Genomic DNA, 22,870 nt, shown 5'->3' with positions numbered 1-22,870 from the left:
TGCTAAAAATATTACCAACACAACTGATAAGCAAAAAGGACCCTGAAGTCACTGGACTTCAAACCCTATATCAGCACTCAGAATATTCTGAAAGCAGAGCAAAAGAGAACACTGATCAAGGGAAAAGAATCCAGCACACCCCCGGCCGGGGATGGCTGATCTCAAAAAACAAGGTAAACAAAACCAAAACTAATAAGTTCAATAGCAGAGCGAAAAACTTATCTTTGGGAAGCAGGAATCAGACTGGTCTCCAAGAATCCAGCAGAGAAATCACCAGCCACTCAGAAGGGCGTCGGCTGCCTTATATCCAATCTGAAGTTCCTGTTACCCAGTCACAATCCACCTGATCAGGTGTTTGGTTTCTTTCATCTAAATCAGCCTCACTACCTTCCTTCACCAGAATAGGGAGATCCTCGGACACAAAAGGTGAATGAACAGATGAGCTCACAACAGAGGGCTATGTGATCTTATTTGTAAATTTATTGACTATTACCTGAAATCACAGGTTGAAACCCTACCCTCCTATGTCAGAGACACTACAGATGTTCTGAGGCGTCTGGATGGACTGGTTTTGGAGCCTGATATGCTCTTAGTCATGGCCAATGTAGAGGCATTGTATACCTCCATCCGCCATGATGATAGTTTGGAGGCTGCAACATTCTTTTTGGAATCCAGTAACATTGATGTGGAGATGAGAGGCCTGGTGTTGGGGCTTTTGCGATTCATCCTCACAATCTTTTTACCTTTAAGGACCGATACTACCTCCAGAGTCGGGGTACTGCCATGGGGAAGCCTGTGCGCCTTCTTATACAAACCTCTTTCTGGGTTACTGGATGATGGATGTATTTCAGGGGGGCGCACAGTCCGCCCCCCAGATTCTGGGGTGGCATCGGTACATTGATGATATTTTGTTTATTTGGCAGGGTTCAGTGGAATCACTCCATGAATTCATGCGAGGTTTGAATCGCTATTGCCTCAACATGAGGCTCACATACAATTATCACCATAAAAATATTCCCTTTCTGGATATCCAATTGCTGGTCCAAAGTGATGGCTTCATTCATACTGATGTTTACAGAAAGGAGACCTCCGTGAATGCACTTCTTCATGCTTCATCCTCTCATACCACCTCCACAATTGGAGCGATCCCGATTGGGCAACATTTAAGTTAAGGATGAGGAGGATATGCACTATGGAGGAGACTTTTGATAAGCAGTCTGTGGACCTTGGGGAGAGATTCCTTGCACGGGGATATAGTAAGAGGAGTATAAACCGTGGCTATACACGCGCGAGGAAGTCTAAAAGATGTGACTTATTGGCAAATAAGAAGCATGTTAAGGCAGACGTTTTTAAGATCAGGTTCATCTCCATGTATAACCATCAATGGGAGACAATGAGATGGATTTTGGAGAGACATTGGTCTATTTTAAAAACTGAACCTGCTTTATCCAATTGTCTCTCTGATGCCCCGCTTATGACTGCGAAAAGGAGTAAGAACCTTAGGGACATTCTAGTCCACAGTGACTATGTGACTAAGATACCTGATCCTTTTGGAGCAGGAAAACGTAAATGGGGTTTCTAGTTATGTGGGGACTGTTTAGCGTGCCGCAATCATGTACGGACTTTGTCTTTTACTTCTGATGATGGTTGGCGGAATTTCAACATTACAGATTACATTTCTTGTAGTACTACATTGGTAGTATATTTGGCTAGATGTACATGTTAATCTGTTTTATGTTGGATTGACCTCACGGAAAATGAGAATACGTACTTGAGAACATGTCCGAGATATTCAGGCGGCCATTGAAGTGGAGGACATTTACAGTTTTAAAACTATTCCACGTCACTTCAGACTTCACCATAAATGTAATCCTAAAGATCTTCAAGTGTGTGGAATAGTTCTTGTGAGATGTGGTATTAGGGGTGGTGATACAAAACGCACCCTAGCGCAACTTGAATGTCGATGGATAATAACATTGGGGACTATAAGCCCGTCTGGCCTAAACGAGCAATTAAGCTTCACTCCCTTTTTACAGTTCTCTTTATATATTTTCCCTGGTTTTAGATTTTAACCCTGTGTGTTTTTGTTTGTTTTTATTTAGCTATTATAGCTCATCTTGTTATTTCCATCATTGTCTGATGTCCGAGGTGTCTCCTATCTAATCTTTGGAAAATGTGAGCGGAATTGAAAAAAGAATAAAAGAAACAAAAAAAGAAAAAAGTAACTGTGAGGATATCTAATATTCAAGCATCATCTGGAAATTATGTGATCATATACTTCATGAGATGTCTTCTATGTTATATTTGATGCACTTTTTATCACATTTATTGTCTCTTTTGAGCATATCTTTTACACAACATGCTTTATTACATGATATTAATACTGGTTCTTTATGTACCAATATCCATAGAATTCTTATATCACTTCTGTGATTATTTTGTATGCACTTTCACATGTACTTGTATTGGTATCATGTGATTTAATGTACACCCGCTCCTCACAACCTTTTTTTGCAGCATTATATATTATATATCTTTTCCCTGAGTTTTGCCCACATAGAATATGGCCGCTTGCAGCGTGATCGCATGCCTAGTGCGGCAGTCTCCGTGCTGTGCTTCCTCATCCTGTTGATACAGTGACACGGTGGGCATTGACGTCATGAGGGATTTCCCTCCTTCTCCGGGTCATGTGAGCGGCAGGAGGAAGTGCATGAGACGGGCCGATGACGCGGTACGCATGCGCCGGTAATGGTGCGGATTACAAGCAGGTGTTCCATTAATATAAGAGACGCTGGTTTAACACACACAGGCACAGCCCCCAGAGGAAGCCCACGCGAAACGCGCGTCGGGGCTGCCATAGGACGCACACACTGACAGCCTGATTATGGGTAAGACCTGCATACCTCTGGTTTTGTTTCTTTGAATTAGGACTGGGTTTGTTAGATTGATTATTGAGGTATATATAGTATATATAGAGATTACTACCCAATCCTATTTCCTCCTGCACTTTATATGCACTAAGCACTTTGTTTACATTAATAGGTTATACTCTTTTTGAGCAAAACAATTTTTTGAGGTTTGCTGATTCTGCATATGCTGTTACTACAGTGTAGCTCTTCTAGTCCTATCACACATGAGCTTGCTGTATTATGCTTTGTCTATCTGAGTCTGTCTACTATTTGTAATTTTTTACATGGATTAATAAACTATTTTAAAATAATTTTGGATATCAGAGCTCAGTGTTTTCCTGTAGGATTAATAGTTTTAATAAAGTGTATAAAATGTTTCAATATCTTTATAATAAGATTTGTGTGTTACATATGCCAAATATCCACAAAGATCAGGATTAACTGTTTGAACTCTACTCAGTCACGTATCCGGTTTGGAGGGTTTTTTAAAAGTAAAAAAATATGACCGATTATAACATGAACATTTCTGACAGCAACCATAGGTTTTTGTCCTAATGAAGAGGTCATGCAGAACCCTGAAATGCATTGACTTGTAAAACCTGTACTATTAAACGCCTTTGATTTTACCTCAGCCATCCAACTTTTATCAGCAGCGCAATTAAACGATACCAACTTTTGCACATAGTTTTTCCTGTGGCATTTCTGACCGGTGTCCTGCAGCAGCTGTTACATATATTTTTCTCATGTTGCTAGTCTGCAACCTTATCAGGTGAGTGGTCTCACATTTCTATTTTATCCCTACCATCGGATAAGACCCTATTGCGATTTTTGTCTATCATTCTCTCCATTATTTGGTTGGCAGACATCTAAAGTTGATTAGGGCTTAAAGGGAACCTGTCAGCAGGATTGTGCACAGTAACCTACAGACAGTGTCAAGTCGGCGCCGTTATACTGATTAACATGATACTTTGGTTGATGAAATCCATCTTATTGTTGTTCTTTAATCTTTATTTTCAGTTTTGTGTTAATGAGATTCTCATGCCCAAAGGCGGGGTTAATGTCTGTGTGCTCTGATTAGGTATTCATAATGCAGACTGCTGACAGGTCACTGATCCCTCACTGACCTGCCCCCTAGTTTACATAATGAATATCTGTACAAACGTTAAAAGTGGCACCTGTCTACAGCAAAATCACATGTTTTTGTGCCAGTGATACATTTTATTCATGTTATTCAGCTACAAAAAAAAATCTATTTGAAAATGGTGCCCATGCAGTAGCTGCTATCGGTGTAGCTGTGATCCGATAGCTGATGCTGTGCATGCGCTGGCATTCCTCCTTCAAGATGGCGCCGTCCACGCCTGCGCAGTAGCAGCTCGGAGATAGCCCAAGAAATAGCAGACGGCCCAAGAACTAGCAGTCTTAATGCCGATCTCCACCGGCACTAAGCAGTCATTGACCGCTCCTGCTGACATGACGTTGACAGTGCAGCTGCTTCTCTTCCACTCTGCACTAACAGGGCGTGACTGCCGATGCTATGCTGATTGAAAGCCAGCCTCTCGCTGCATAACTGAGGGGAGCTGGCTGTCAATCAGCATGAAGTCAGCATTGACGCACTGCTGACAAAGCAGCCTGGAAGAACAACAGCTGCCCTGTTAACATTGAGCAGCTGAATCGCCAGCAGGAGGGGGCAGCGACTGTTCCGAGCTGGAGCAAAGTAGAAGAGGCAGGTAATTAGCAACTGTGTTAGTTATTTTTTTTTTTTTACTATGGGCCTAAAAACTAAGTCCTGGAAACCCCTTTAACAGTTTTCTTTAATTTACAGCTCGCTGCCTTAGAGACTGACCACCATTGCTAGAAAAGCAGAACATGTACGGTGCTTAGATGCTCTTTTCTATTGACCTTGTAAGCACGGCTTTGAAGCTGGCCATTATTACAAAGGTCATCTCCTATTCCTGGCAACATTCATCACACTGCTTACAAGCTAGATAGCAGTGGTGGTCGGTCTCATAGACAACAAGCTGTAAACAAAAGAAAAAAGTTAATATTTAAAAAATGGGTGAAAATTTTAATAAGCAGTAAATGGCAAAAGTGCTTATTTTCACATGCCCTATCTAACACTGCACTCCTCTATGAAGATGGGAAACACCCTTTAAGCAAAGGAATTGGCAGCCTGTAAGGCAATATTAGCAGAGCAAGTAAAGGAACATATTGCCATACAACAACAAATCATTTGTTTATGGATCCTCATCGGATCATGACATCTGTGCACATAAGCCAAACTCGATGCAAGATGATCTCAATGCACACAGACACTGGATAGATACTCAACATTAAAAGACACTCGAGCAATAGTATTAATTGTATTATTAAATGCCATTTATATGAAAGTAGCCAATAACACAAATGATTAAAATTTAAACAAGAATTTCTTTAATAAGGTTTGTGACAAGCAGATATTGAGGACAAACAATCATTGAAGCGTCATGTCTCTAAACAAACCATGTTTAGCAACATTAAAAATAAGATGAGGAGCTGGTGACGGGACACGGCATTCCTTATATAACATTAAATATTGAAAAACAGACAATTAGAAAAATATGGACGCTCCCCATGAGGTCACACTTCCACCTTGACATTGTTCGCTTTAACTCACCTTGTCAAAAAATTGCATTTGGTGGATGGAAAAAAAATATATATATATCCGACTAAACCATGGCTACTAAACAGTCATTGCCCTTCTCCCCCTTATGTGGTAGCAAAAAGAAGACGGGTGAAGGAGCCGAAACCTTCAACTATTCTCTTCAGACACACTACAAAGAAAGGTTAATTGCTCTTTTATGTTGGCAGAAAAATACATTTCACCTTTTTAACTCTCATAACAAAATATGAATTTAAAGGTCTTTAGTAAAAACTTTTATTTGTAAACCATTGCTTTAAGGTCAAAGATGGTTGCCCCTTCTGGCAACAGCAGAGCGATAAGGGCTCCGCACACTAGAGGGGTGGAAAGAGTGACTTTTCATCTGGTGAGCTATGGAGACACAGAAAAGGCGTGAAAGCTGAAACCACGTTGCGTACAGGAGTGGTGGACAGTCAGCGCTGCGGTGACATCGAGGCGAGTGGTACAGAGTTAAAGATCGCTTTCACCGTACAGCGCTGTAGAGAATGACATATAGTCCAGAGCTCCTGGGGCGGCGTCATGTCCCATGTAAGGTGCCATCCTGGCAATGCAATACTCCGCTTGGTCTGGAGGAAGCTCCCGGCGCAGCTCATCAGCAGTGATGTAGTTCTAGAATGAAATATTCAATAAAAAGCAGATTAATGTTTCTGGTCCCTGGGCATCTCCCATGATCATCTACATCTACTTTTACTATTGACAGATTCACAGATTAAGAACAGGGAACTCTAAAGGGGTTGACCACTACCTGGACAACACCTTCTCAACTGCTATGCTCCCCCTTCTAAAATAATAGCCAGTACTCCCCCCTCCAGTGCTAGCACCGTTCCCACAAGGCCGAGGATCATGGGATGTTATCTCATGTGAGCCCTGCAGCTAATCAGTGGCCGCTATTGGGAAGCTTCGCTCTCACTTCCTTTGGATGAAAAGGATATCCAGAAGAAGTGAGAGGTGCTGCTCCACTCGGACTTCCTCAGGATGTAAGTAGCATACATACGAAGGAAGTCAGATTGAAGCGGCCCATTATTGGCTGCTGGGCTCACATGACATCACTAGAGCCCTGGCGCCAATGTCGCTGGATTGGTAACAACACATAGGAAAGAGGGCCCGCTACTACCTCCAAAGGAGGTGGAATTGAGCATTATGATGATCTGTTGGACTGCAATGGGCACATATACTATTCTTGCACGGGGTTCATTTCTGTCTGTGTCCGTCCCTGGGAGTACAGGATGTTATTATTTTATAAGGTTGAACATAGTAAGTGAGAATGGGTTGTCCATTACATGGACAACCCCATTTAATTGATTGCAGCACTTCATGTATGTTTCTGGAGATCTCCTACTAAATGTCAAGAGCGCACACACCCATTATAGTCTAAGAAGATGTTCAAACGCCCATGTATTTTTGTAGACCGCATGTCAGTGAAAAAAAAATCACTAAGACGAGTCATGGATCAAAATTTCCCATTCCAATCTATGGGTGCATATAAACCACAGACAGCACACAGATGGCGTCACTGTCTAGTCCGCGATTTACAAGGTAATTGGTGGGAGAAGCTTTGCAAGTTTTTATTTCGCTAGAAAAAAAAAATCGCTAATGGTAAAATGACCACACTGCGTAAACACTGATGAAAATCTGATCCAAAACTGATGAAAAAGGATCTGTTTTTCTCACGTATGTGAAAAAAAAACCAGACGGATGTCTGAACGAGGGAGTTTCATCTTAGAACATACATCAATGAATAATTACGGAATAAATGTAAATGTTGTGCAATTTTAAATGTTCCATCATTACTTTGATGATGATGATTTTTTTTTTTTAGTAAGAAAGGCCAATTCCTCTTTGTCAGCCTCACTCGCCATCAATGGGAGATACGAAATGGAAGAAGGGCACAAACCTTATCACCAGCAAGGACCTTAAAAGAAGCCATAACTTGGTCAGCTGTGTCTGTATCTGTAGTTTCCCGAGACATGAAGTCGATGAAGGCTTGAAATGTCACCACCCCAAGCCTGTTGGGATCTACAATTCCCATAATGCGGGTAAATTCGGCTTCACCCTAGGAAGGAATGGAAGAGGAATTATTAGAGGCTGCAGTGTTTGCCAACATCACCGATTCTTCTGTGCCCCAACCTTCACTTACATCTACCTATATATTCTAGATAAATGTGCACTGTACGACGGATCAATAATCCACTAGTTACTCATATTAGGCCATTGAAGTCATTTTTTAATCTAATGTGTATGGACAGCATCAGCATTGGACATAGGGGAATCATAACCCCAGTTCTCTAGTGATCGGTTGGGATCCCAGAAATCCTACAGGTAGTGTTAAATGTATTTCACCCCTTTAAATCATATAATTTGGCGTGTAATATGGGTCACTTTTTGGGTTTATTATTCTGCTTAGATTATATTATTTGTGATATTTTACCAATTCAAACATTCATCCACCCAGCGAAAGTCCAGGATTCTTCCAGTAATCATAAACCCATGTAGTGAGAAAACATGATCCGCAATACAACATCTGGTCAGTAGTCAGAAGAAACAGCACAAAGTTTATTTAAATTTTTGATGTAAAATTAAACTACAAAAATACTCGCATTGCCCATGTAATAAAAATTGTCCAAAATATTTTATTATAAGTTTGCCTCGCCCCATCTTTTTGTTATTCCTCCGGGAAAAGTAGATCAATGAGGCAAAACGCAAATTAGCTTTCCAACAGGGAGAAGAAAGCTGGCTCTCAATGGTCACATTTTGGAGGTAGTAACCCTACAAGTGATTCTCTGATCCTTATAACATGATCAAGGTAATCAACTGAAGCAATCTTCTCCAGAAGAAATAAAGCTGCTTCTTTTGGGTGTTTTCAGAGTTTGGGCCCCTCATCAGTGCAGAGCAAGGTACTGGTTTGCTGGGCGAGAGGCCTTTACAGAGGTTTCCTTGTTTTATTTTGCAGAGACTGCCCAGGTAAAACTACAGTCTCATAGCCTGCTGGGGGGCTCATACCATGTAAATGGGGGGCAATACTTTATAACATGACACTGTCCAATCCATGCCGACTGTCTGACCGGGGACACAATGCAGGGTAGACAATGATTAGGGCGATATTTCCTTCCATGTATAATGAGAGTAAACTTCCCCCTACCAAGGAGCCCTACGCATTATAAGATCAATATACAATTTATGGAACCTAAAACAATTCTGGACAAAGCAATAAAAATGATGAAATATAACAATTCTTGAGCATCATTTCTGGTGGTGCCGTTACTTCACGATTCCTCTGGACATCTGGATGTGTGTTAGCAAAGTTGTGAAGTATAAGGAGTGGAACATCACGCACTCATTATTGGCAGCTCCCAGGTACTGCCAATCAGTTCCTATTAAAAGGGGTTGTCTGTCCGGTCTTCTGCTAAAAGTCTGTCGTCACTATGTGAATGCAGTCTCCAGAATTCTTACTAGCGCAAGCACCACAAGTCATCCAGATTCTGTGGGATTATTGCAGAAAGCGGGCAGTCACATGACTGCAAGTATGCGATTTGCATAATTCAGGTTACATTCCAACTAGACATGCTCAGTGTAGCCAAATTCACTTGTATAGAGCAAGTCTAGACAGTATGTGACTGTATATACAGTTGTGGCCAAAAGTATTGACACCCCTGCAATTCTGTCAGATAATACTCAGTTTCTTCCTGAAAATGATTGCAAACACAAATTCTTTGGTATTATTATCTTCATTTAATTTGTCTTAAATGAAAAAACACAAAAGAGAATGAAGCAAAACATTGATCATTTTATACAAAACTCCAAAAATGGGCCAGACAAATTGGCACCCTCAGCCTAATAATTCGTTGCACAACCTTTAGCCAAAATAACTGCGACCAACCGCTTCCGGTAACCATCAATGAGTTTCTTACAATGCTCTGCTGGAATTTTAGACCATTCTTCTTTGGCAAACTGCTCCAGGTCCCTGATATTTGAAGGGTGCCTTCTCCAATCTGCCATTTTTAGATCTCTCCACAGGTGTTCTATGGAATTCAGGTCTGGACTCATTGCTGGCCACCTTAGAAGTCTCCAGTGCTTTCTCTCAAACCATTTTCTAGTGCTTTTTGAAGTGTGTTTTGGGTCATTGTCCTGCTGGAAGACCCATGACCTCTGAGGGAGACCCAGCTTTCTCACACTGGGCCCTACATTATGCTGCAAAATTTGTTGTTAGTCTTCTGACTTCATAATGCCATGCACACGGTCAAGCAGTCCAGTGCCAAAGGCAGCAAAGCAACCCCAAAACATCAGGGAACCTCCGCCATGTTTGACTGTAGGGACCGTGTTCTTTTCTTTGAATGCCTCTTTTTTTCTCCTGTAAACTCTATGTTGATGCCTTTTCCCAAAAAGCTCTACTTTTGTCTCATCTGACCAGAGAACATTCTTCCAAAACGTTTTAGGCTTTTTCAGGTAAGTTTTGGCAAACTCCAGCCTGGCTTTTTTATGTTTCGGGGTAAGAAGTTGGGTCTTCCTGGGTCTCCTACCATACAGTCCCTTTTCATTCAGACGCCGACGGATAGTACGGGTTGACACTGTTGTACACTCGGACTGCAGGGCAGCTTGAACTTGCTTGGATGTTAGTCGAGGTTCTTTATCCAACATCCACACAATCTTGCGTTGAAATCTCTTGTCAATTTTTCTTTTCCGTCCACATCTAGGGAGGTTAGCCACAGTGCCATGTGCTTTAAACTTCTTGATGACACTGCGCAAGGTAGACACAGGAACATTCAGGTCTTTGGAGATGGACTTGTAGCCTTGAGATTGCTCATGCTTCCTCACAATTTGGTTTCTAAAGTCCTCAGACAGTTCTTTGGTCTTCTTTCTTTTCTCCATGCTCAATGTGGTACACACAAGGACACAGGACAGAGGTTGAGTCAACGTTAATCCATGTCAACTGGCTGCAAGTGTGATTTAGTTATTGCCAACACCTGTTAGGTGCCACAGGTAAGTTACAGGTGCTGTTAATTACACACATTAGAGAAGCATCACATGATTTTTCGAACAGCGCCAATACTTTTGTCCACCCTCTTTTTTATGTTTGGTGTGGAATTATATCCAATTTGGCTTTAGGACAATTCTTTTTGTGTTTTTTCATTTAAGACAAATTAAATGAAGATAATAATACCAAAGAATTTGTGTTTGCAATCATTTTCAGGAAGAAACTGAGTATTATCTGACAGAATTGCAGGGGTGTCAAAACTTTTGGCCACAACTGTATGCAAATTGAATATTTGCTTTGTCTTGCCGCCACTATCGAAGAATCCTGACTGTGTGTTGCATGTGCTGTAAGGATTTAGATAGAGTGACTACAGATTTTTAGCAGAAGACCAGATAACCACTTTAGGTAATAGTAGCTGATCTGAATTACCCATCAATGGCCACTATACAGTATGATGGAAGGGCAATCAATGTTCCACGCCATACACGGTTTTCAACCCGTTGCTGCCATAGGGCATAACCACTGATCGGTGAGGTGTCTCTGATAGAGGATAGGCCACGAATATCTTAATACTGGAAAACCCCTTTTAAAACCTATAAAAAAGATATCATGGTGGGTAGACTTTTTCGGCACAGTTTTATCACAGTCAACTATGGGCTTCAAGAATGTTTTACTTTACCATGTTGTACCCCATGGAGATAAGACAGGCTCGGAAATCATCACTTTCCAGCATACCAGTCTTCTTCTGCAGGGCGTCCAGTGTGAAAGAAAGGACAGGATACAGGAATGTGTAACAAAGGACAGTGAGAAAGGCAAGAAAGCAGAAAGAAGTACATAGCAAGAAAAAGACACAATGTAAATTAAGTTATATACAGATTGTAAGAGTTTTGAAAGCGAATAAAAGAGGAATCGGTGGAAATGTGAGAGAAGGTAAAACACACAAACATCAAGAAAAAAACACATTATTTCTTCTCACTAAGCAGTAAACCAAAACTAGTCCTCAGCGCCTGGGAAGGAAAATACAAGCCATTGTTACACAATGTAAGGGCAACACGTGAGACGCTTCAATACCTGAGGATCGTTTCCAATATCGTAACCCAAGCTGATGAGACAGGCCTTAAACTCCTCTGGGCCAAGCGTGCCGGAGTGATCCTTGTTACAGTAAGTGATAGTTCAGGTGTCCAGGTCATGCCATGCCAGAGGTGGGCAGTAGCGTGAAAGCAGAGGGATCAGGAGAGGTACGGAAGGGTGGGTTGTGAATTCAGGGTCATGCAGAATAAGCAGAGGAAGACATGCACAGGGCAGAGGAGAGAAAAAACAACAGTTATTAATATTTGTGATAAGGATGCTTAACGGTGACTACTTTAGGGTTCATGCACAATGTGTAAACCTCCCACCCACAGTGCAAAAGAGTGATTACCGGAGGCAACATAATTACACCTGGTAGGTAACGTGTCATATTTTACAGCAACATTTAGTACTTTTAAGAAATAAAACCCCACACAGATGACCTGTGCGCTCTTATCCCCATCTTCTCAACCTCCTTACATCAATTGTGCCTTTCAAGCATATTTTACCCAAGCACAAATTTGTCAAAATTTGCCAAAGTTTAAAAATACCAAGCCAACGTTTTTTCGTGTAACCTCATCCAATAGCCATCAGTAATTATGTACAATGTAGGCAGTAAAATACTTACTGCACAGTCTCCTGCCGTTTACGGCGCATCTCTAGTTCTCTCCCGCATCATGTGACGACATCATCGCTTTCTTATTGGCTCTCACAGCAGACAGTCGACCCATTTCTTAGTGCAAGTCTATGAGAACCTCACTCTAAGGCTGGGGTCAGACTTGCGAGAAACTCGGACGAGTCTCGCATGTCAATACCCGGCACTGCCACTGGCACTCAGAACTGGAGTGTGCGGCTGCATAGAAATACATGCAGCTGAACGCTCCTGCCCGAGTGCCAGCAGCAGTGCCGGGTATTAAGATGCGAGACTTGTCCAAGTTTCTCGCTCGCATGTGTGATCCCAGCCTAAGTCGCATAGACTTACACTGAGAAAATGACTTAGGCTGAGGTCACACTTGTGAGAAACTAGCACGAGTCTCGCGTCTCAATACCCAGTACTGCCGCTAGCACTCAGAACTGGAGTGTGCGGCTGCATAGAAATACATGCAGCTGAACGCTCCTGCCCGAGTGCCAGCAGCAGTGCCGGGTATTAAGATGCGAGACTTGTCCAAGTTTCTAGCTCGCATGTGTGATCCCAGCCTAAGTCGCATAGACTTACACTGAGAAAATGACTTAGGCTGCGGTCACACTTGTGAGAAACTAGCACGAGTCTCGCGTCTCAATACCCAGTACTGCCGCTAGCACTCGGACCGGAGCGCTCAGCTGCATAGAAATACATGCAGCCGCACACTCCAGTTCCGAGTGCCAGTGACAGTGTGGGTACTGAGACGAGAGACTCGTGCGAGTTTCTCGCAAGTGTGACCCCGGCCTTATGGTCACACTGTAACGCTGCTGTGAGTCGGCTGGTCACAACTGTGGACACATGACCCAGGAGAGGACTGGAGCAGTGCTGGACCGGAAAAAGACAACAACCAGTAATTATTTTAATGCACACACTGAATTTACATTACAGATAGCTCACGAATGGGAAAAAAAATGCTGGAGTGCTACTTTAATGTGCTAATCATTTCCTAACGTTGTATGTGTGGGGAGGTTGAGCTGACGGACAGGTATGTCTGTAGTAAGAGACAGAGAGATAGCGCAGTGTAGGCTGAGATAAAGAGAAAAGGGTGTCATGTGGTAGTTTAACCATTGGAGGGCAGAAGGGAGTATAGGAGGGTGACTGTGTAACTGCCATGGGTCAAGGTAACTGCCATTGGTCAAAGGTTACTGTCAGGTGATAGTGGGCGGAGCTACTGGGACTGGGAGTATAAGAGGTCAGAGAAGGTTCTGGAAGTTCCAGTCAGCCAAGGGAGCTCACTAGAGAGGAGAGAGTTTGCTGTAGGTTGAAAGACGAAAAGGCCTACAGAGAGCTACAGACAGTGGAGACGGTCATGGGGGGTGACCCAAAAGAACAGTGGCTGCGGACAGAGACAGACTGAGTATCAGGTGGACGGCGTACTCTAAAGGGTGAAACGCTGTGGTGAAAGTGCTTACGGCAGCCACAGCGGGGAAGAGCCATAGAGGACGCCACGAACGGTAATACAAGAAAGAGAAGGTACCCGGGTCTGTATAAAAAGTGAATTGTGGACAAATCCTGTGATGAAGTACGGTGGTCGTCCGAAAAGCGGCCAATAAAATCTGAACTGTTGGTCACAACCCTTGTCTCGGTCTCATGTCTGCCGGCACCACGAAGTGGGTCACCCCCCAGTCCTGTTGGATCAGCACCCCCTAATCGCCTCCCTCAGCCCGACCCTACATTTGGTGTAGTCGGCAGGATCATTGCTGCCAATACAACATCTTCAGCGGCAAGCCTGCCACGAAGTAACAAAGGCCCCCAAGCTGTGTGGGGTGAAGAATTTTATTTTTTTTTCCTCTTTCGTTTCCTGTGGATTACAATTTGAACCTGTGCTTTGGATTGCTGGCTGCTCATAAGATAAACCAGAGCAGAAAAGTGTACTGCTAATATGGCTGTGACGTATCAGCGACAGGAAGAAACACAGGAGTTTGAAGCCGTTACTGACAATCCAGGACTGTGTCGCATCCGCCCCTGGGGGGAAAGGCTTACATCAGAAGGCAGCCGCCCTCCCATGCTGGCCCTTGGAAAATGGGTGGAGAGGCCGATCAACGCCCCACCCCTGAGCGGGAGTGGCCCTGGTGAAGAGACTGGGTATAGCTGTTTGGCGCCATTGAGCCTCGGAAATGCGGCGTTGCAGCTGTCGTGGCCTCGGACGCCTAGAATGGAGATGGCGTCAGGAAGTTGAATCCCGCCGGGAGACCTGTCCCTGGGAGCCAGTCTCAGTGCTCCGTGCCCCGATGCAGCTGCCGTTGGAAGATCTATGGCGATTGGAAGAGCGGTGGGACAACCTGCTGGGAGCTGCGACGCCGGGGAAGGTGAGCGTTCCGCCGGCCCAATCGGCGGCATCGCAGATAGAAGCAGCCCCCATGCCCAGCGCAACAGACGGGTCCCTGGGTCCGGACATCAGCCCTCAACCTCCCTGGACGACTCCCGGCTCTACAGTGACTACGACCCTGGATGAGCTCACGGCTCTTGTTGACCATTCTGAGCCGCCTCGCCCGGCGGCGCGGAACCAACCCACGGCCACCCCTGCCGTGCTATGGCGTCCAGTTGCGGCCTGTTCATCAGAACCTGCCGTCATCACGGGCCCGCCACAGAAAACCATGTCCTACGGACCAACACCTGCGGCTGCCGTTGTTGCGTCCGCAGCCATGGCTGCGGCCTATTTACCGGAGCCCACGGCCGCCCTGATTCCGGTTGTGACCGACTCCCCAACTTATCTGAAGATGCCAGCGGCCTCCTCAGTCCCGCCTGTTACTCTGGTGGCGGCCTGCTTCCCCTTGTCTGCGGCCGCTTCTGCTCCACCTTCGGCTGCGGCCCGCCTACCGGACTCTGCGGCCTATACCGGGACCCTCCGTTTGGGTTGCAGAGATAACTGAAAAGAAAAAGGCCAGAGAGCGGGAGGTGTGGGCGCTGTTCCATAAGAAAGGAGAGGCCGCCATGTCTGTTCCACGATCATACGGGAGGCTGGTACACCTGAACAAGGGAAAAGGATATGGTTTCATTCGGGACCTTGCCACCGGCTATAAGATCTACCTAAATGTAGCTTCCGTCAAGAATGAACATGACCTGTGGGAGGGAGGCTTGGTCTCGTATTATAAGGAACACTGTCCCCGTGGCCTCTACGCCATAGCGGTCATTGCTTACCCTGAGGGGTATGAGCCCCCAAAATAGAGACACTACTGGCATTCCAGAGACTCTACGGCGGTGGAGTCCCCTGTTACGGCAATACAACGGCCGCCAGGAGGTGGCCCGGAGGGCATATACAATGGACTGCCGGGACTGCAGTGCACCGTTGCACAAAGAGGGGACTGTCCCACGTCCCCATAGTAAGCATACCCTCTTCCTGATGTAACAGGAATGCCAGTGGGGGTGCTGTTCGTAAAGGAAGGGGGGAGTATCCCTGTTCTCATGCTGTTAACATTTTGTTTTTTTTTTGTTGTTTTGTGCTTGCTTGGTTTGTTTATTTAAAGAGTATTTTTTTAAAAAAGAAAACATGTTGTAGTAAACCTGGTGAGGTGTGTGATGAAATTGATAAATTGAAATGTAAAAAAAAAAAAAAAAGTGTGTGTTCAACAGGTTCCGGGTGCATACAGTATGACGACCATGACGTATTTACGAAGACAGGATGTCAAGACAGGAAGAGTGTAGACAGACCGGGGTACATGAGTCAGGCTAAAGTACCACATACCCCCAGAAGGTTAGGAGGACGTTGAAAATGACCTGGTAGGTTAGGGCCTCGGTCATGACGTTAAGAGGGTGACAGAAAGGGAGAGCAGTGGGAGGTACACATCCGTAGAGTAGTCCAGATGGACCTAACCCAATCTGAAGGAATTGTCATGGTGGCGTACGCGCTGGCGAGTAAGCCGTGAGCTACTCGGAGCATGATTGCTCCCGGTTTGGTTCAGCCCCCACATATCGCGGGCCTGGCTCAACAACCGGTCTGACAAAAGAAGGTGGGGAAGTTTCAGAACGGAAAAGAAGGAGATAAGATTGTCGGGGATGACAATGGATAAAGGAAGGGGGAATGTGGGGAGGTTGAGCTGACGGACAGGTATGTCTGTAGTAAGAGACAGAGAGATAGCGCAGTGTAGGCTGAGATAAAGAGAAAAGGGTGTCATGTGGTAATTTGACCATTAGAGGGCAGTGGGGAGTATAGGAGAGTGACTGTATAACTGCCATGGGTCAAGGTAACTGCCATTGGTCAAAGGTTACTGTCAGGTGATAGTGGGCGGAGCTACTGGGAGTATAAGAGGTCAGAGAAGGTTCTGGAAGTTCCAGTCAGCCAAGGGAGCTCACTAGAGAGGAGAGTTTGCTGTAGGTTGAAAGACGGAAAAGGCCTACAGAGAGCTACTGACAGTGGAGACGGTCACGGGGGGTGACCCAAAAGAACAGTGGCTGCGGACAGAGACAGACTGTGAGTATCAGGTGGACGGCGTACTCTAAAGGGTGAAACGCTGTGGTGAAAGTGCTTAGGGCAGCCACAACGGGGAAGAGCCATAGAGGACGCCACGAACGGTAATACAAGAAAGAGAAGGTACCCGGGTCTGTGTAAAAAGTGAATTGTGGACAAATCCTGTGATGAAGTAGGGTGGTCGTCCGAAAAGCGGCCAATAAAATCTGAACTGTTGGACACATCCCTTGTCTCAGTCTCATGTCTGCCGGAGCCACGAAGTGGGTCACCCCCCAGTCCTGTTGATCAGCATCACCTAATCGCCTCCCTCAGCCCGACCCTACATATGCACATCGGAAAAATCTTGGTTCCTGGGGACGGCTGATCAATCAGTGCATTACTTCAACAATCTCTCTCTCTAAAAGTTTAGGTCGGATTCCTCACAATCTATTCACACACAGTGATTACAGGCCAGCCTGTATATTGGGAAACATGTACTGTATGCTGTGGCTTCTATGTGAAAGGAGTTTCATCAAGATACAATTATCCGAAGCCACTCTCGCCTACACACATGCTGTGCGGAGTGCCTACTCGCCTTAGAAATCTTCTCACCTTCACCAATGAGAAGAATGACACTTTTACTTTAACTAAATGTTAATAAAATCCTCGGGAATGAGTAAATGCATTACATGAGGGATTCACATCTAGAAAATCATTAGCAGTAATGATTAATGTGAACAAGTGAAATGTTTCTTCTACATTTGTGCTACATGTTCTTGCAGAAAAACTTTAATTAATGGTGCTATATAAATGAGTAAAATAAATAAAATATGTAAAGTATAATTAAATACTGCTCTGGGCAGATATAAACCCACTATAGATAACGGAAGAAAGAAATAAGACGGTGGTATTTGTATGGAGAGACATGCTCCCTGTACCCTACCCGTGTAGATGCATGCATCCTATTCTGCAAATAGCAGCGCTTCCAGCAATCAGACTGACAGGTGCTTAAAGGGAACCCGTCACTAGACTCATGCTGCCCAAACCGCAGGCAGCATAAATCACAGCCTGGGCGCACGATTGCAGGCACTGAGTTCTGATCTGGAACATTGCAACATTTTGGAGAAAAAATACTTTTAAGGGGGGCTATAGGGAAAGACAAAGATGAGTGCAGCGCAGCACCTGGTCGGCTTCTCCCCGCTCTGCTCCAGGTGATTCACAGGTATATCTACACGCGATTGAGACCTGTCAATCACCCACACAGAGCAGGGAGAAGACAGATGGGGTGGCAATGTTCCCAGACAGATACTCAAACTATGTTCTCTTTGAAACGCAAGAACATTTCAGGATTACCGTAATAAAAAAAAAACATACCAGTCTGCAAAGGTGCAACCAGGATCTGTTTCATACCGCCTGTAATATGGGCAGCATGAATCTAGTGACCGGGTCCCTACCTGCAATAAAGCACCCAGTACTGGCCCAGAGAGGCTGGTGACAAGTGGCTATTCCTAGTTACATCACATCTTAGCCTCTAGTGCGGTCTGGTGTAGCTGTGGGCATTGTTACAATGGGCCACCAACACCATGTGTTACTATTAGCCATATTAGCTATTCTGCTAATCATATATCCTCTCAATTTACCCAGAAAAAAATGGAGCAGAAGATCAGAGTTGTAAATTGCTACGAATGCTTGTATTTACCTTGAAATCCCAGGCATTTGCATTACAGAAGACTAAAGCCGAATGGTCATCTACATACTATAAACGGTTTGTAACGACTTATTCAGCTATCACACATGTAATAATCATCATCATAGTACAATAGTCTGTGGTTCACATGTACATAACTGTGTGGCCTGTACTGGCGAGAATAACTTATCTAGAGCTGTGGCCAACGGCTGCCAATCACAATAGACATGTAAAATCCCAAATATCGGGGTGAGACTGAAAGGTCTACATTATGGCCGTATACAGTGGGTACGGAAAGTATTCAGACCCTTTACATTTTTCACTCTTTGTTTCATTGCAACCATTTGGTAAATTCAAAAAGGTCTTTTTTTTCTCATTAATGTACACTCTGCACCCCATCTTGACTGAAAAAAAAGAAATGTAGAAATATTTGCAAATTTATTAAAAAAGAAAAACTGAAATAACACATGGTCATAGGTATTCAGACCCTTTGCTCAGTATTGAGTAGAAGCACCCTTTTGAGCTAGTACAGCCATGAGTCTTCTTGGGAATGATGCAACAAGTTTTTCACACCTGGATTTGGGGATCCTCTGCCATTCTTCCTTGCAGATCCTCTTCAGTTCCGTCAGGCTGGTTGGTGAATGTTGGTGAACAGCAATTTTTAGGTCTCTCCAGAGATGGCCAATTGGGTCTAGGTCAGGGCTCTGGCTGGGCCAGTCAAGAATGGTCACGGAGATGTTCTGAAGCCACTCCTTTGTTATTTTATCTGTGTGCTTATGGTCATTGACTTGGTGGAAGGTGAACCTTTGGCTAAGTCTGAGGTCCAGAGAACTCTGGAAGAGGTTTTCATCTAGGATATCTCTGTACTTGGCCACATTCATGTTTCCTTCAATGGCAACCAGTCGTCCTGTCCCTGGAACTGAAAAACACCCCAAGAGCATGATGCTGCCACCACTATGTTTCACTGTTGGGATTGTATTTGGCAGGTGATGAGCAGTGCCTGTTTTTCTCCACACTTACCACTTACAATTATCACCAAAAGTTCTATCTTTGTTTCATCAGACCAGAGACTCTTATTTCTCATAGTCCTTTTTTTTAGCAAGCAATTTCATATGTCTGGGCACTGAGGAAAGGCTTCCGTCGGGTCACTCTGCCATAAAGGCCCGACTGGTGGAGGGCTGCAGTGATAGAAGACTTTGTGGAACTTTCTCCCATCTTCCTACTGCATCTGTGGAATTCAGCCACAGTGATCTTGGGGTTCTTCTTCTGACTCACCAGGTCTTTTCTACCACGATTGCTCAGTTTGGCTGGACGGCCAGGTCTAGGAAGACTTCTGGTGGTTTCAAACTTCTTCCATTTAAGAATTATGGAGGCCAATGTGCTCTTAGGAACCTTGAGTACTGCAGAAATTCTTTTGTAACCTTGGCCAGATCTATGCCTTGCCACAATTCTGTCTCTGAGCTCCTTGGCTAGTTCCTTTGACCTCATGATTCTCATTTGGTATGACATACACTGTGAGCTGTGAGGTCTTATATGGAGAGGTATGTGCATTTCCAAATCAAGCCCTATCAGTTTAATTAAACACAGCTAGACTTCAATGAAGGAGTAGAACCACCTCAAGGAAGATCACAAGGAAATGGACAGCATATGACTTACATATAGTTACATAGTTACATAGTTTTGAAGACTGAAGGAAGACCTTATGTCCATCTATTTCAGCCTATTTTTAGTGCAGCTGTTCTGATCCTGGGGAAGGCAAAAAACCCACAGAGTAGCAGCCAATTTTCTCCATAGGGAAAAAAGTTCCTTCCCCTAAGCTGGGTCAACCATCTATCTATAATATTATGTTATTCGTAACCTTCTATACTGTTACTCACAAGAAAAGCATCCATTCCTTTCTTAAATTCATTCAGTGAGTTGGCCATTACCACTTCCTCAGGAAGAGAATTACAGAGTCTCACTGCTCTTACCGTGAAGAACCCTCTTCTATGCTGGTGCAGAAATTGTCTTTCCTCCAAACGAAGAGAATGCCCCCTTGTTCTTGTCACAGTCCTTGGTACAAACAGTTCATTGGAGAGATCTCTGTATTGCCCTCTGATATACTTGTACATATATATTAGGCCTCCCCTAAGGGTACCGTTACACCTAGCGATGCACCAGCGATCCCGACCAGCGATATGACGCGGTCAGGATCGCTGGTGCATCGCTAGGTGGTCGCTAGTGAGCTGCCACATAGGCAGATCTCACCAGCGACATCGCTGGGGACGGGGGTCGCTACTTACCTGTCAGACGCGGCGATCCTGCGTCCTCCCGCCCGGCTCCACGCGTCGCTCGTCGGCGCCACAGGAAGCGCCCGACGAGGAATGGTCCAGGAGCTTCTCGCGTGATCAGCGATAACCAGCGGGGGAGCCGGTCGGAGGTAAGTATCACATGCAGCGATATCGCTAGCAATATCGCTGCAACGTCACAAAATCGGTGACTTTACAGTGATATTGCTAGCGATATCGCAGTGTGTAACGGGGGCTTAAGTCTTCTCTTTTCTAGAGTAAATAGACCTAATTTTGATAACCTTTCTGGGTATTGTAGTGAACCAACTCCATTTATCATTTTAGTAGCCCGCCTTTGAACCCTTTCAAGTTCAGTAATGTCTTTCTTGAGCACCGGCGTCCAAAATTGCACACAATACTCCAAGTGTGGTCTGACGAGTGATTTGTACAGAGGGAGAATTATGTTTTCATCTCGTGTCCCCAGACCTCTTCTAATGCATCCCATGACCCTATTTGCTTTGGTGGCAGCTGCCTGACACTGGGCACTCCAATTTAGCTTCTTATTGACTAAGATCCCTAAGTCTTTTTCTATGTCTGATTTCGCCAGCAATTTCCCATTTAGTAAGTAATTGTAGCATCTGTTTCTCCTTCCCATGTGCATAACCTTACACTTACCTGTGTTAACCCCTTCCTGCCATCCGACGTACTATCCCGTCCACGGTACCCGGGCCCGTATGACCGGGGACGGGATAGTACGTCGGCACGATCAGCGGCGCCCACGTGGTGAGCGCCGCTGATCGCGGCCGGGTGTCAGCTGTCGGACAAACGTGTCGGACCGCCCCCGACACGTTAACCCCTTGCACACCGCGATCAAACATGATCGCGGTGTACCGGGAGTTAAAGGGAAGCATCGGCAGGGAGGGGGCTCCCTCCGTGCTTCCCTGAGCCCCCCATGGCAGCACAATGTGCAGCGCTGCTGCGGGGGGCTCCTATCCTCCAGGCCCCCGAATCCAAGATGGCGACGGGGGCCTACGGGGACCTGAGGAAGCTGGCTTCCTCAGTGCCTGCAAAGCGCAGGCAAGAGGAAGTCTGCTTCAATGCCTGTGACAGATTGCTGATCTGTCACAGTGATCTGTGATGTGACAGATCAGCGATCTGTCACAGGACAGTGATGTCCCACCTGGGACTATGTAATAAAAAAAAAATTAAAAAAAAATGTAAAAATAAATTTAAAAAAAACGCCAAATAAATTAGTAAAAAAAAAAAAAAAATATTCCCCAATAAATTCATTTTTTGAAAATAATAATAAAAAAAAAAAACAACAATAAAAGTACACATATTAGGTATCGCCGCATCCGTAATGACCCGCCCTATAAAAGTGTCCCATTAGTTAACCCTTTTAGCGAACCCCTTAAAAAATAAAAATAAAAAACGAAGCAAAAAATAATGATTTATTATCATACCGCCAAACAAAAAGTGTAATAACGCGCGATCAAAAAGACGCATATAAATATCCATGGTACCGCTGAAAACGTCATCTTGTCCCGCAAAAAACGAGCCGCCACACAGCATCATCAGCGAACAAATAAAAAAGTTATAGCTCACAGAATAAAGCGATGCAAAAATAATTATTTTTTATATAAAATAGTTTTCATTGCATAAAACCGACAAAAACATAAAAAAACGACCTAAATGAGGTATCGCTGTAACCGTACTGACCCAAAGAATAAAACCGCTTCATCAATTTTACCGCACGCGGAACGGTGTAAACGCACCCCCCCAAAAGAAATTCATGAAACGCTGGTTTTTGTTCATTCTGCGTCCCAAAAATAGGAATAAAAAGCGATCAAAAAATGTCACGTGCCCGAAAATGGTACCAATAAAAACGTCAACTCGTCCCGCAAAAAATAAGACCTCACATGACTCAGTGGGTCAAAATACGGAAAAATTATAGCTCTCAAAATGTGGTGATGCAAAAACTATTTTACAATAAAAAGCGTCTTTTAGCGTGTGACAGCTGCCAAAAATAAAAACCGCCATAAATAGTAAATCAAACCCTCCCGTTATCACCCCCTTAGTTAGGGAAAAATAATAAAACTAAAAAAAAAGTATTTATCTCCATTTTCCCGTTAGGGTAAGGCTGTGTGCACACGCTGCGGATTAGGTGCGGATTCATCCGCGCGGATTTTGTAAAATCCGCAGGTGAAACCGCAGGTCAAAA

At 44.4% G+C, this 22,870-nt stretch overlaps 1 protein-coding gene across 5 annotated transcripts in view; it reads right to left on the bottom strand.

The window, feature by feature from the left end:
* Nucleotides 1-5,316: 5,316 nt before the first annotated feature.
* Nucleotides 5,317-22,870, bottom strand: part of LOC141055551 (alpha-actinin-1) — a 150,435-nt gene continuing 132,881 nt past the window's right edge. For 2 of the 5 annotated variants that reach the window (XM_073552172.1, XM_073552176.1), the window contains 4 exons: nt 11,630-11,710; nt 11,238-11,303; nt 7,481-7,639; nt 5,317-6,195 (listed from right to left, as the gene is read on the bottom strand). In XM_073552172.1, coding sequence (XP_073408273.1) covers nt 6,037-6,195; nt 7,481-7,639; nt 11,238-11,303; nt 11,630-11,710 — 465 coding nt within the window. In that variant the 3' untranslated portion in view covers nt 5,317-6,036. The remainder of the gene's footprint in view (nt 6,196-7,480; nt 7,640-11,237; nt 11,304-11,629; nt 11,711-22,870) is intronic. The other 3 variants (XM_073552174.1, XM_073552173.1, XM_073552175.1) reach the window with 3 other exon arrangements.

This window comes from Dendrobates tinctorius, unplaced genomic scaffold (assembly GCF_039654945.1).
Source record: "Dendrobates tinctorius isolate UK_male_01 unplaced genomic scaffold, ASM3965494v1 ptg000186l, whole genome shotgun sequence".
Taxonomy (NCBI): Eukaryota; Metazoa; Chordata; class Amphibia; order Anura; family Dendrobatidae; genus Dendrobates; species Dendrobates tinctorius.
The sequence above is the reverse complement of the archived record's forward strand: the minus strand, read 5'-3'. Positions and strand labels throughout refer to the sequence as shown.